General features: G+C 33.6%; 1 protein-coding gene across 1 annotated transcript in view; it reads left to right on the forward strand.

Annotated features, from left to right (window-relative positions):
* Positions 1–14,841, forward strand: part of PXDN (peroxidasin) — an 81,635-nt gene extending 66,794 nt beyond the window's left edge. Inside the window, exons 20-23 of the mRNA XM_058021012.1 lie at positions 7,555–7,675; positions 10,126–10,258; positions 11,156–11,269; positions 11,926–14,841. Of these exons, the coding sequence (XP_057876995.1) occupies positions 7,555–7,675; positions 10,126–10,258; positions 11,156–11,269; positions 11,926–12,048 (491 nt within the window). The 3' untranslated portion in view covers positions 12,049–14,841. The remainder of the gene's footprint in view (positions 1–7,554; positions 7,676–10,125; positions 10,259–11,155; positions 11,270–11,925) is intronic.
* Positions 14,842–15,178: the final 337 nt, after the last annotated feature.

Below are 15,178 nucleotides of genomic sequence, written 5' to 3' on the forward strand. Positions count from 1 at the left end.
TGGACAAAATTCAAATTGCATGCCCAGGCTGTAAAAGTATATTCAGGAATTTTGGGAACTCTTAGTATTGAGAAATTGCTGTCAAACAAATTCCTAGTATGAAGAGCCTTGCTCTTATTTCAGAGGATAAGGGTAGTATTGGTTGATAATATTAGAATCTGATCATTTCCCTAATATATTTGAATACTAATACCTTGTAGATTTGCTGATGAAAGGTATCCAGATCTGTGTTCTTCATCTTTTCTACTGCTGATTCTCTTGAGTTTACTACTGCTGAGTAGGATATTCAATATTCTGTTGAAAGACATGCATGTGTAAAGAACTGGTGGATTTCATTTTTGAAAGAAGTCATAATCTTCCACTAGTGTCTTATCTATTTAACTCTTTTGGTAAAATATAATTGTCCACAATGACAAGTTCTTTAGCGATACAGCTCAGAATTTATTGCAAAAGGTAAAAGTTAAACTGATAGAGGATGTCTCTTCAGTCTGCTACAGATACAGTAAATACTGAGGAAGGATTTACAGTCATGTGACTGTACCATGAGAACAAACTCAGATATCACTCATAATTAAAAAGGTAGATAGAGATTTATTATTCAAATTTACTGCATAACTTAGCTTTTAAACTGATTACTGTATTGTCTTATCCAATTAACAAGTCTTTAAAATAATCCCTCTCTAAGGAAATTCTTCCTTGAAGACTGTTCAAAATGTCAGTTATCAGTGTGAAACTAACAGAAATAAATACTTTCAATTTCAATAAGATCTTGTACAGTATTCCCCATATACAATATCCTTCAGGCCTTACTCTAATTTTTACAGCTTTTTTTTTTGGTAAGTTACTTGGGTTTTTTGAAACAATGTTTAAAAGACAGGTTTGCCATTCCCAAATTAATGATAATAGTTTCTAAAAAGCTAGGCATTGTTGACACATTGTAATTTTAATACAAAGTCTTCCAGAATCTCTTCAAAATTTCCCTGGCATATGCCAGAAACATTGGGAGAAAATCAATTATCACTCTTTAAATGCTTTACCATAAATAAAGCACATTCTTCAAATTCAGGATAAGTTCTCTTTGCCATGGTTCATGAAGCTTGACAGACAGTTTCACAAATACATATTTTATATTGATTTGTAAAAAAGATAAAGCTGTTCTGAGAAATTATGTGTTGATTCTCTAAATGTTATATTATCACTGAGCCCTTTAGAACAGATGTTATCTTTGGAAAAGAGTATTCTTGTGTTCAACAACCCAGTTTGCACTTTCATTTAAGAAAGTCGCTACCAGAGAATACCACTGGATGCAGCACAGTTAGACAACTGTCCAGCAAAAGTAAGGGTAAATAAGTACTGTTTTATAAAAAAATTCCTATTTGTATCCCCTTTTTCTGAACTGCTGAAGCCTTGCAGGGGTTAATGAAGAGAAAGTGAAGTATGCGTGGCTTGAACTGCTTTCTTGCACGGATGAATGATGGTGACGTTTTCTGTGGAATCCAGTTTAAGTAGCTGATATAAAAAATTTCTTTCCTTCCGTAGCCACTGTTTCTCTGAGGTGGGGCATACACTCAGGAACAGCATTTTGAGTTGAATACATTAAGGGGGTTTGTTTATTTAAATTTATTATTGTTCATTATTTAAAAGGAAAAAAAAATTTAATCCCTCTCCAGATTTAAAATGCTTCTAATGATTTTAAAATTTAAATTATCCTAAGTTTAGATCTCACATACAGAAGATTGCTCATTGCCCTTTATGTGTGTTTCATAAGTGACCCATGTGTTCAGCTGTTTCAGCCTGGTTAAAAACACATCTGGTTTTGTTGTCCTTCCTGTTTTGTTAAAAGTCAAAATGCTTTTCCATATGAAGAATAGAAAAATTTCTTAGTTATAAAAATCTGCATTGTAGATTTTTGAATAATGATAGCATTTCCTTCTTATAAAGCAAAGAATTATTCCTCTTTATAATAATAAAAAGAACAGATTGACTTTAGATTTCAATTGGCAAATCATACAACAGAATTACTAGTTTATTATGGCAAAAAGTAGGAGTTCCACTGAAGTGCAAAAGTTTTCTTCCGTCTTATTTCACTTTCTACCTTTCTTTGTCCTGTCAGAGATGATGAGTAATTGCTGGATTTGCTGCTGCTCTTTATTTGTGCAAAGAGCACTCGAGCTTTAAATATGTCAAACAAGAAACTTTTGGTGCTTTATTTCAGGCTCTCTAGTGCAAGAAGTGTACTTTGAATTTGTTTTCTTTTTTTAAAGTAATCAGTGTAGGTTTTCATGATTACTCAAATGTAAATCTTTAAAAGTTTCACACTTTTTGGTTTTGTTTTGTGGAGTTTTTTTTTTTTTTGTAAGCTGAAGTAAGAAATTTTTTTAACCTTTTGTTTTATGTCAAAACCCTTGAGGTTTCACATGGACCCAGGAGGACAATGGACAATGACCCTGGAGGAAGTGATTCAGATAAGATGCAAGTCATCCTTATAAGTGTAAACTGATTTGGAAAGATTTTTCTTAACTATTTCTCAGTTAGTGAACAGCCTATCTCCTCTGTCAGATATTGTTCTTTTTCTTTGTTTGTTTAATTCAAGAATACAGCCTTATACAAATTATGATCAAACATTTTAATTCCACTGTATTTCATTAGAAGAGTTAAGATACATTCTTAATCTGAATGCTTTCGGTATATTAGACCTATGTTTATGAACTCTTGTATTTTAAGACCAGAGAAACAATTATGCTGTCTATTGCTTCTCTACTGACAACATTAATCTCTTATTATGCACTTCTCATTATGTCCTTTAATCTTCAACGAGAATACTAAACAGCACTGGGCAAAGCACTAAATTCTGTGCTTTATAGTGGAAATAACTCTCTAAAATGTTAACAGAAATCTCTGTGTGAGACTGGAAGTTCTCTTTTGACTAAGGATATTGTTCACCAAGAACTCCCAAAGCACCAAAATGATGTGATTTATGTCTGAAAAGATTTTGTCTTTACCCAGAACTTGTATGCTTTGGTCAGGTCATATATCTTTGCTTTCTATGTTCAAATTATCTTTGTACATTTAAATTTACATTTAAAGATAGGGTCTGTTAGCTTAGTAACAATTCAGTCTATTCCAGGCTACTAAAATTAAGTTCCACGGTCTATAATTATAAAGGCGTCATCCTTTTTATCTTTGAGTGGAAATATTTAATATAGCCCAGTTTTTGTATGATTACAGATTTTACTGAGAGAATCAGTATTTTATTTGTATTTCATCCAAACCAAAAATATTTTATCTTTCTCAGGTATCTATGATCCATTAAATACAATTCTCCATTCATAAACATAAATTAAGAAGACAAGTTATTACATTGCTTTGTCTTTGCTACCAGGAGTTTCATGCCAGTAGTTGCCCTCCCTTCCAAAGAGCAACAGGAAAACAACAGGCCTCAATCATTGTGGTCAAATTCAAACTCCTGACTCAGTTGCCAGATCTGTCCAAGTTCCACTGCTGGCAATAAAGAGATGTCTCTGGAGGACAGTCAGGCTGCAATCTCGCCTTATGTCAGTGTTCATTGACTCTAAGATCAACATGGGTGGGAAAGCATCCTAATTGAATTGTCTCAGTGATTTCTACAAATCTAGGCAGCTGAAGGATATCCTTCTTTTCTATGGACTGTTGCTGCCTTTCTGAGACACTCTTGACTTCACAATCTGGTGAGCAGGACAGTTCCTAGGGTCTTTATTTTAAAAATTTCCACGGATTTTCAGTCTGTCTGAAATTACTTTTTCTTACTGATTTGTATTCCGAAAGCTGCATATTTTTGATCTTCAAAATCCCCTAACTAGTCCTATTTAATTTTTCCACTGGAGAGGTTGGATTTGCTTTGGTTTGGTGTCAAGAACCTAGTGTTTCTCCTTTATCTACCTGAAGACCATCCAAGACCTATTTACATCATGAAAGTGTGATATGTTTTTAAATATCTTTAGTCTTATCATTAGCTATATATTATCAAACTCGACATTTGCTTTCCCAACATTTGAACCTTCTAGTTCTGGTAATAGACTGATCTTGAAGCTCAGTCTGTGAGCTTTGAGATAAACTACAGAAAACATCTTTATTCTTAAAATTCCCCAGTATATCAGCTGGCAGACGACAACCGATGCAGATGTTACTTCATCTTCTGCCTCCTATACATTTTCCTTTTCAGATGTTTAACTAATCTTTTTACAAAAGACATCTGTTCTGATCTGAGCAGAGTAGTGTAGGATTTCAGACCACCACATTACATTTTTGGAGATGTTCAATTTATCCTTTGTTAGAAAGTCTTATTCAACAGAATAAATGAAGATATACTGTCCAGTGTGAAGGGTTATGGCCCATTTTGGCAATAACAAAAGCAACTGTTTCGAGTTAGGGCTTCATTTTGTGTGAAAAGTTGCTTTCCTATGTTGTGCAATTTTTAAGTAGCTGCTTTGTGAAAACATCTACTCAAAAAAAATCATTTTACATCAGATATTTTTAGTTTCTCCACCCTTTTACTGGTCCCACTGGCATGTCTACAAGTTCTTAATACAAATGCTTACAGTAAAAGCAACCTAATTCACTACAATAAATCTTGGAGAATCAAACTAGTATCAAATAGATATATGTGCTTTGCTTCACATTTCCTCAGTCTTTCAAGTTGTTTTGTTTAAATCTACTGTTAGATTAATTCTCCATGGCCTAGATTTTGAGGACTGATTCACAGAGAATTAAGATTGCACTATAATTCTCCATCGGGTTTTTTATTATCCAATTTATGTAATAGTTGCATTTTTTAAACCTCGTGGGAAACTGGATTTTCTAAATATATGAACATGGCTTCCATATACAAATAGAAATGCCAATTTCTTTATGGAAAGGATTTTATATATTGGAACAGGCTGCCCAGCGAGGTGGTGGGAGGGTCATCATCCCTGGAATTTTTCAGGAAATGACTGAATATGTTATTTAGTGCCATGGTCTAGTTGACAAGGGGGTGTTTGGTCAAAGGTTGGATCTGAAGATATCAGGGGTCTTTTCCAACATAAATTATTCTGTGATTATTTGTGATTCTGTAAATGGATCAACTTGACACTTGCAGTGTAACAGTAGCTAACTTCTGGGAGATAAAACTGTCCACAGAGAAAAAGAATTCTTAGGTCACTTTTAAACATTCACTTTTTCTGCAGAAAATTAAATGGTATATAGCTAATTAAATGGGTATAGCTAATCTGGGGAGATATTGGTTAAGCTGGGGAGGGGGGGGAGCAGTATTTCAGGCTTTTTTTCAATTTATTTACTGCTACTGCTAAGATATTCTTTATTAAGAATAAAGTTTAAAAAAAAAAAGGAGACAGAAGGAATTTCTTCATTTAGGCTGTCTGAAAGCTGATGCATTTTGTCCTGCACCTCTCAGCAGTGACATTCCTCCCTGTTTTACCTGAAAGAGAAACCAACAGCATGAGCTGGTAATTTGGCACATTGGCATATTTGAGTTTTGAAAAACTCAGAAAGTCAGATCTGTGTACTTAAAGCTGCCACTGAACATATGATTCTCATATTTACCAGTCTAAGGTGATAAAATCTTCCCAAGATTTCAGACCTTTGTTTCTAAGAAACAACCTAAGAATGAAAAAAACAATGGGTCATTGTGTTATTGTACAAAAAAACCCCAAAAAATCTGTGTTATGTAAGATGACTATAGCAGTTACTAAACAAAGGAGGATAGCAGAAACTTTTCACATATTGCTTTCAAGAGAAACCAGAGACTTTGTGATACTCAGGGAAACTTTAAGCAGCACATTGCTTTGAGGAAAACATTCCCCTGACCAGAATTAGTTCATTCTTCAGGAACCTTTCAGTATGATCCTTTTTCTCTTATTTATATTACTTATTACTTATATTTCCATACTAAATATAGAAGTGTCTAAGGGTGTTCAAAAATGCCTTCATGCCGAGCCTCTTACAGACACATGGGTCTGTTCCCATCTGAACGAGTTTACTTTCTGAGTGGACAGCAAGGAGGTTATGTGGGAAACAGCAGAACACAGAAGAAGAATGAACAATATGTTGGCAGCAAATAGCATGTAGTTCTTTAGTGGGTGCTGTTGTTACAGGAGGAAAGTAATGCATTTATTAAAGAATGGGACTAACAGCAAGGAAAGCACAGGGAAGGGGAATTGTGGATAAGGTGTTCAAGAATGATCTGTAGATATTGGTTTTGATCTGAATTTTTTTTTTGTCAGTAATCCTCTTCTTTTTTTGTCTTAAATGATATTAAGCCATTAAGACAAACGTAAGTTTTTCCTAACAGAGAAATGATAATATTTTAATATACATAAAAGTTCAACACAATTAAGAGTAGTCCAAGATACCTATTTTTTTGTAATCAGAGCAACCTTCCATTTGTTTCTCTAGTTGCTCATTAAAGCAGTGTTTATAGACTTGAAACTTTTGCAGTAATTTGTGTTAACTTCAGGTATTCAATCTAAATTCCAGAAAAATACTTTATAAATATTACCGAGATCCTGATTTAATTTGTTTTGGTGCAAATTAAGAGAAACGTTATGGAAAATTACTCCTTCCCACGTTCAGTTGCTTTCATGGCTAATTCTGCTAATACCAAACTTAGCTGAGAAATGCCTATGGCGTCCTTTATTTAGACTTTCCCTTTGGTTTTAGCAGACTCTGCTTCTAGCAGTTGATCATGTAGTTTGTTCCTGCCTCAGCTTGGCCCGTTATAACTTGTAGCTTTAAAGCTTCTGTGAACAGAAATGAGAAAACTTCTATTTTCTCATTGTCTCCTCTATCAAGCGCTGTTGCAGTTTTATTTTGTTTTGCTTTTCTGTCTTAAATGGGACTCTTTCCAAATACTCACTGTGGTTGAAAGGCTAAATAAAGTGAACTGGAAGAAAGACATTCTTCATGCTGCCAAGATCTTCTCTTCAGATCTTAGAAGATTTCTGTTATAGCTCATTTTCAGGCTTGAGATTTTTGCTCTGTTGTGGAAGGAGTTTAGGATCTGGTGATACATTCAGATTCCCCAGATTTGGAAATAAGACTCATCAACCTATAAAGCATGTCTGCACATTTGGAATTAAATTGAAAATTGTCTTTCAGATGGCAGAAATAACAAGTAATAATGGCTGGGATAGATGAGGTACCCACAAAGCGGTTTTTCTGTCATTGTTTTTCTTCCTATGTAGCTGCCCTGTTTGCCCAGAAAATAATTAAAAGCCAAGAGAGTGAAAATTTCAGAAGTTAAAAGAATAAAGTAGCACTATATGGGTTTGTTAAAGTTGTATTTATTCCTTTGTTTCACACTAAAAAGCTGGTCTGTGGGTAATCACATTCTCTGCATCTAACTAGCTTAAATATTCTATCACTGAGATTTATTCATCTGCCATCAACCAGTTCCAGAGGGATCAGACTGAATGTATGACTTGCTTTTACCAATACAGAAAACACTGCCAAACCATATTAATATTGTAACTGCTGAAATATGCTGTTGTTTATGTGTAATTTCTTGTCTGTTTTCAGACTGTAGAACCAGAGGACAGTTTAATGCATTTTCGTATCACTTTCGGGGAAGACGTTCTCTTGACTACAGCTTTCAGGAGGACAAGCCCCTGAAGAAAATGAAAATGTCCAAATCAGTAAGGTGAGGCCTTTTTTTAAAAAAGAATTCTAAAAAAACATTTTTTTCAAAATGGAATGAAACTGAATAATTTCTTTAGGAGCACATGCCACTTTTTTTCCGGTTCCTGCTTTCTCAAGTTTATGATTGATGTGTTTTATTCTGACACTTCTGCATATCTACTAACAATGAACCAGGTTTTTTTCAAGCTCAAATTTGTGTAAAACTCAAGTATAGTACTTGTTCTTCCTGCAGTTTTCATGAAAAAAAAGTCACTAATGAAGTGTAATTTGGAGATATGAAATGCCACATTCCTACAGCACCTGCAGTAACTAAATTAATCTAAATTATTTTATTTCCTACTTGGACTTTCTAGATTTTCCTGTAGAAATAGGAGGATACCAAGTGGTGATTTCAGTTGCATAAAAATTTGAGATAATGATAAGGATTGCTCCTGGGCCCAAAATACTTCAAGCAGGAATGGAGAACAGCAGTGCCAATGATATTGTTTATAACTCCCGAATCGTCAAAATATACCAAGGAATTAAATCACAGTTTCAGTCACAAATTATCAGCTGTACAGATCCTTGCCCTTTCATGGGAATGAAAACTTACCTATGAATTAGTGACATGAAATGAGTTCTGCTCAGACCATTTCTTGTGAGGATCCTTCATGATGAACAAATTTGAGACACCTGAATTACAGCTCTTTCTATTCAGCATGCATTCTTTTAACAAACAAAGCTTTCTATTTGAGTGATGATGATGATGATCTAGCAGAGTGTACCCACTCTGACAAGGAAAGCATCTAGACAGATACATAGAGAGGTAAATGAATTTCAGCAATTTCAAATCCTCTGGAGGTGTTATAGTACTTGAAGGAATACTATGATTATGTTCCACTCATTTGAGAGGAATCTGTCCCAAAATAAAAGATCCTTTAGGTGTTAGGATTTTAGACAAGAGAAGACAGCAGCTATGGATAAGCTGGTCTATAGATAATATGAAAAGGAAGGTTCCTTTGAAGTAATCCTTGAAGAAGGATGTTTTGTCCATCTTTGCAAAGGAACTGCTAGAAAAATTTACAAAACAGCAATTGACTTTTTAAGGGTGCGTAGTCCCATAATTCTAAAGTTGTAATAGGAGTAAAATTAAGTCAAAATGAAAGCAAGGAAAAAAAAACCCTTACATTTAACTACCAGCTCGTTTGGCTGTGTTTCAGTCCAATTACTAATTAGGACTACAAAATAGTAGATTTACAATATTTCCTTTGTAGCATAAATAAAGCTAGAGCAACCTCTGTCACTGAACATTCCCATGAGTTCTCATGCTCAGTGTTGTATTTAAATTACATTTGTGGTTTTTTCCTCCTTTTTTTTAGCTTCTCATTTTCAATAACTTGGACAGGTGGGGAAGATTAAATATTTTGTTATACAATAGCAGCTGGTTTACTTGAACTTTGGCATGTTATGTTGTTTAGAGTTCTTTTTCTCTAATTTAGATTATAAACTATGGGAAACTGAGTAGCTTGAACCCCTGCCAGGAAGTGCTGCTTTAATTTATGCAGAAAGATTATAAGTCCTGAGCGCTGATATATGAGAATTTCTTTGCCAGTTCATTCTTTGGGTATCCCTTAGCACTGGAGATGACATGCTAACCAAATAGTAATGCCTGTAATTATTAATGGATTCAAGAATCCTTAAAAAAGTAAATGGATTCAAGGATCTTAATGTAATAAGAGACTTAAAAATTAGTGTTATCCATACTTTTGAATGCCTGTTTATTCAAGTAGTACCAGATAATATATTGTTAGTTACAGACAGTTCCTTTTGTTACTCTTTCTCATTAACAGTTTAAGTTGATTAACACAATTTAGTGTTATATATCTGTTATGAGATATCAGCTGGAAAGACAAAACACTACAGACAAAAGACTTTCGTTTTTGTGTACTATAAGCAGTATTGATGTCAATTGTTAGTTAAAAAAATATTCATACCTAGAAGTACTTCTCATTTATTTATGAAATGCAACTTTCTCCTTTTTAAAGTCATATTTCTTAAAATACATGTTTTGATACAAGCCTGTAGAGGAAGAATCTATGGTTCAGAATGTGAAATGTGAATTTCATATTGGAGGGAACACTATTTAAGACTCCCTTACTTTAGCCTGCTTTCCTGTTGGAGATCAGGGGTGAATTTAATGCGATGCTGTAGTGTCACTGGTGACAACTTTTTGCGTATCCCTGCATGAAATACATCACTTTTCTAAGTATAAGAAATTCCCTGTTGGTGTTGATGTTGACAGTAATCTGGAGCTCACCTGTCCTCAGTCTGTCTTCAGCACCAGCTGTTGTGGTTCATATTCCTACATTTGTTGGTTGCTTTTCTTCTACATTTTTGTTAAGTGTCCTAAAATATCTAGCCAAATGAAAAGGATTTAGATGAATATCCTGACTTTGCATTTATTTGTTGCAGTTCCGTGAAACAGAGTAAATATTTTCGAAATGCAACATCCACATCTGATGAAAATAGAAATGTACCTGCAGTGAATGACTTCAAAGAATTTGTTTTGGAAATGCAAAAAACTATTTCAAGCCTCAGAAATCAGGTAAGATGCTATAATGAATTTATTGTAGTCTATAATGTCTGATTGTAGATTTAATTAATAATGTTTTCCTATAATCTGTCTTACATTTTTTAATATTTAGACATCCCCTGCAGAAAATACCCACCACATAGTACCTCAAACAAAAACCAACACAGAAGATGGTGTGGTATTCTTTATTTCTGTGTTCTTTTGAAATCATACTGAAATATTCTACAGCTGGACCCTCTTGACTTTTGAACCTGAAGCCTTGTGTAACCACTGTATACTAAACACAGAATTCATCTTCTAAAAATTTGTTTTTAGTGTTAATAAAATATTTTTTACCATTTGAAATGTGTACAATTTTTGTAAAGCAATGATTAAAATGCAGACTTCAGAAGAAGTAATGTGCCAGACTACAGCTATAAACAGATTTAAGCTTTAGATCACTTAGAGAAGACTTTACAATGTTTGCAGGTAAACTCTATTCAGCCATAGTGGAATCCCATTTTTAAAATGTATACCAAACAGAAGTTATTTAAAAATTCAAGTAAACATTTTTAATTAAGGTGCTTTTTAAAAAAAAATTAAAATTCACTTCCTTTCCAAAACATTTTTGACAGTTTAAATTTGTCTTTTTGTAGATTAAACATGAAGATTTTTCTCTTTGTATGCTCTATCTGAGTATTTCAATGGTAGGAAAGATGTATTTTCTGTTAGCTTTCTTTTGAAAGATTATCTTCATATGTTTTACCTGTTTCTAATCTTTTAGCATATAAAAACTAAGCAGTGAGAAGAAAAACCCAGACAAGTACAACAAGGATTATATAACATGTATCATAGGAGAAAAAACAGAATACTTTACACAAATAAAAACTTTTTTTGATTCAGTTGCTAACTTTTTTTAATGTTTTCAAGATAAAAAAACTTGAATCACGCCTCAGTAATTCTGATTGCACTGATGAAGAGGGTAAATCATATTCCAGCAATGAAACCTGGAAAAGGGACCCTTGTACTGTGTGTGAATGCAAAGTAAGTATTTGGAAATTAATTTAGTGATAGAAATGATAATTTTGCTTCTAAAACAGCAGTTCCAGTTTTGTACCTGATAATTTCTGTGTAATACTTGCAAAATTTTTCTATGGTTCTCAGGGTTTTGTTTGCAGAAAATTATATTATTCAGACATCCCTGCCCTGGACATTATTTTTCAATCCAGCTGTTATCTATTATATTTCTGTTTTCATGGATGTGTAGTTACATGGGTAAATTTAATTGCAAAGCAAAACACTTTGGAAAAAATCCAACCAAATGCATAAAAATCAATAAAAGCTCATCTGACTTATTGCTAGATTGTAATTATCTTCTATCAGAGAGAAAGTTTTAAAAAGGTAGTAGAAAAATATGTTAGTGCTTAGTCCCCAGGTCACAACATTCTGTGACCCCAGTCACACCTGAATGTTGGACAAAAGCATATAGGCTGCTTTATCAAAAAACGAGCTAATCCAGAGAGTGCCTTCACCTTCTCAATGCAAGGTTATACTGAAGCAGACTCTGTGCAGTTTCCATATTAATCAGGTTCTTACAGGGAAGGAATGAGATTATTTTCTGCAATAACATGAAAAATGTATTTTCTGTTTGGAACATGTAGCTAAGTTTGTTTCTGTGCTGTCATTTTCCCCTGGCACAGGGTGGTCAGATTACCTGTTTTGTGGAATCGTGCCCGCCCGCTGACTGCGAAGCACCTGTGAAGGGTGAAGGAGATTGCTGTCCAGTCTGCTTACAACAAAATACTAATAAAAAGAAGCCATAACTCTGCTTTTTAAGAATTTAGGGTGCATACTCCTCAAATCATATCAGCGCCTTCTGATGGCAAAACCAGGTAACTGCAGTCCTAACAACAGCAAGAAATAGAGATTTACAATATTCTAATGGTGCTGTAACAGTATAACATAATGTATCATTTAATTTTCTGCCCGTGAAGGTGAATCACAATGCAAAAATTAACAAAAGGGAAAATAGCAAACAGGTCAAAGTTAATTGTGTGTTATACTTCTCAGGTTAGACAAACTCGAACTGGTGCTACTTTAAAAGAACACTGTCGGGTAATTTTAGGTACCCAAAATGACTGGGTTTAGGATTTACTCTAAAATGAACACTTTGTTTCCTATCTTTACTTAGCAACATTAAGTAAATGTCCCTTTCTAGTACCAGTCTGTCTTGATACTTAACTTTTTGCTGTTATTTAGTAAAATGCCAGGAAAAGGAAAACACGAGGTCACCGTGCCTGAGCAATGCCATATCCAGGCCAGTTTCTGCAAACATCAATGCATGGAAATTCTGTTAAATCACACTACCCCTGCTGGGCCTGGACCAGCAAGGAAATAAAGAAAGCTACTTGACACCTTTCAACATCCTTTCCTTAATTTAAGGAGCAAAATTAACCGAATTTTCAAAGCAATAAAAGCTAGAATTAGTAAGGAAATATAAATAGCTGTGATTGGAAGAAAGTAAAAGCAACTGAATGTGTATTATAGATATAATTGACAGTGTTCCTCATTCTAGGGAAACATGCATGACAGAGTAGCATTTGATCTTAAAAATTAGCAGAATCCTTTTGTCAAAACATTTATAATTGCTTGATGAATTTTTTGTTTGTTGGTTTCATTTATTTTAAATTTTGTAACATCACCATCCAGGTCAGTTTGAAAGCATGCTTATCTTTATCTCAGATCAGCTCATGTAATTTTATGGCCCTGTTTTGAAAATGTGAAAAGATGTCACACGCCATTTTGTATACAAAGATTTCTACTGATTCATTGTGCATGTTGTCAATAGACATATGTTCCTGATTATATTGTGGCACTGTTGAAAAAAGGAAAAATCAAAATCAAGCAACATGATTAATTGTGGATTGACTACTTTTTCTGACAAGGTGTTTGGTTTTTTCCCAGTTTCATCTAATGAATATATATATATTTACCTCAATATTTTTATCATTCGTGTTAAAAATGGTCTTCAATGGACTTCATCTCCCATTTCAATGTTGAACATTATAGAGTATATGTCTACACTAGCATTTCAAAGTTGTGTACTTTATAGGATGCAAACTGTGTGTTTTTGACCAGGAATTAGATTGAGTGAAGGACAACTATCATACCTCATTTTACAGTTTTTATTCTGTTTATTCAGAATTGATTCTTTCCCTGAATACTTAATTTGTTAGATATTATTGCCTTGTCCTTTAGTCCAAAGCCAGGACTCACAAGAAGCAAAACTGGTTACATGGTTCACTGACTTCTGAGCTTAAGTGTTGAAATTCAAGGGACAGTGATTGGGGTATCAAAGAAATCTGCACAAAATTAAAACTTCATATGTTAAGTATTTCAGATTATGCAAACAGACTGAGTACTTAATTATTGCATGGTAGAACAAATACCTGTCTAATAACTAACCTAGCACAGCAATATGAAATCCACTATCATATTTTGGCACATAATTTTTCTGATTACTAACATGAATAATTTCTAATTTGATAAACTGTTACCATGACACACATTCAAACTTTGTTGTAACTTTGAAGCTTACTACAGAAACTTTGTTTCATACTATGGTAGAATCAATATGTACATGTGAGTGCTGTGTTAAAGGTGTGTGGTACACATGGAATTGCAATTTATATTTTTAAGAATATTTTAATTGATTTTATATACAATGTTTTGATTTATGTAATGTTCTTTGTTAATACTTCTAGAAATTGGGTGGCGAGCATATTTGAGTATCACATGGTTCCTAAAGATTGCCATTCCTGTGTTCCTTTGATACTCTGTGTTTTGTTGACTTTTCTTGAGAGTCCAAACCACATCTCGTCCTGTAATTCCAACTCAGATGGAGCTCCCATTGACCTATAGCAGAAATTCCTCAAAGAGGAAGGGTTGCATAGCTAAACCAAATATAATTTAACTGTCAAAACAGTTAAATAAGGCAGTAATACATCCAGCTGGTTACTTGCATTCTTTCTTTTCAATTTTATAATAAGTAAATTTTCTCAAGATTTCTGCTTATAGGAGAAGAGAGTTTCCATTTTATACATTATAAAATAGTACCTTATAGCTGATTGTTCCTTTTCTCCAGCCTCCAAAGTGGGAGGTTTTCTTCGTTGTTCACTGTTTATTCATTTGGTATATAAAATGGGCTTAGGAGTCTGGATATGCTTAAACAAATGTAACAAGTCTAATATTGAGTTATTTTTCACCATCCATTGTTTATAAACCAGGAAAAAAAGGTCTTTATCCACAGTGTAAAATGTAATCAGTCATGGATTGTACTAGTTCAGTTTTATTGCAGTGTCTTTAGAATCAGCCTTGACTTCAACATTTCTGAAACAGTGGCCAATGGCTAGCTGACCATTTGCTCAGTATCCACTGTGAGAATATTGCTGTAATATGATGCAAATTTTACATATTTATTTTCTTTTTTTAATGTTACCTAAAACAAAGTTGTCATTGTTGTTATTTTAATCAGTAAATTTACCAAAGAACTGTTTGCACTGTATAATGAATGCTTTACAGTTAAAATAAAATGGGTCACATTTCCAAGTAAATTTCAAGATTTCTTCTTGTACATGTATTCTTTAAATTATTTGCTGAAGTTCCAATGTAAACCTTTTATAGGATTCATATTACTTATCTTAAGCAGGATTGTCATAATCAAGAGTGTTTCTGAGAAGTAAGCAATGGGCTAATGAGTCATGTAGATTCAGTAGTTTATGTAATATTACAACACATATAATTAAAATGTCTCTTCATTGTTTTCTTCTAGATGATTGGAAAAAGATACCACAGGCTTAGGAAGAATATTTAAAAATACACTTCTTTCTTAGCAAAATGCATTTTTTAGACCTTAGTGCTGAATTTTTTTTTTAAATGGGAATGCCATAACAG

This window comes from Melospiza georgiana, chromosome 3, assembly GCF_028018845.1.
Source record: "Melospiza georgiana isolate bMelGeo1 chromosome 3, bMelGeo1.pri, whole genome shotgun sequence".
NCBI lineage: Eukaryota > Metazoa > Chordata > Aves > Passeriformes > Passerellidae > Melospiza > Melospiza georgiana.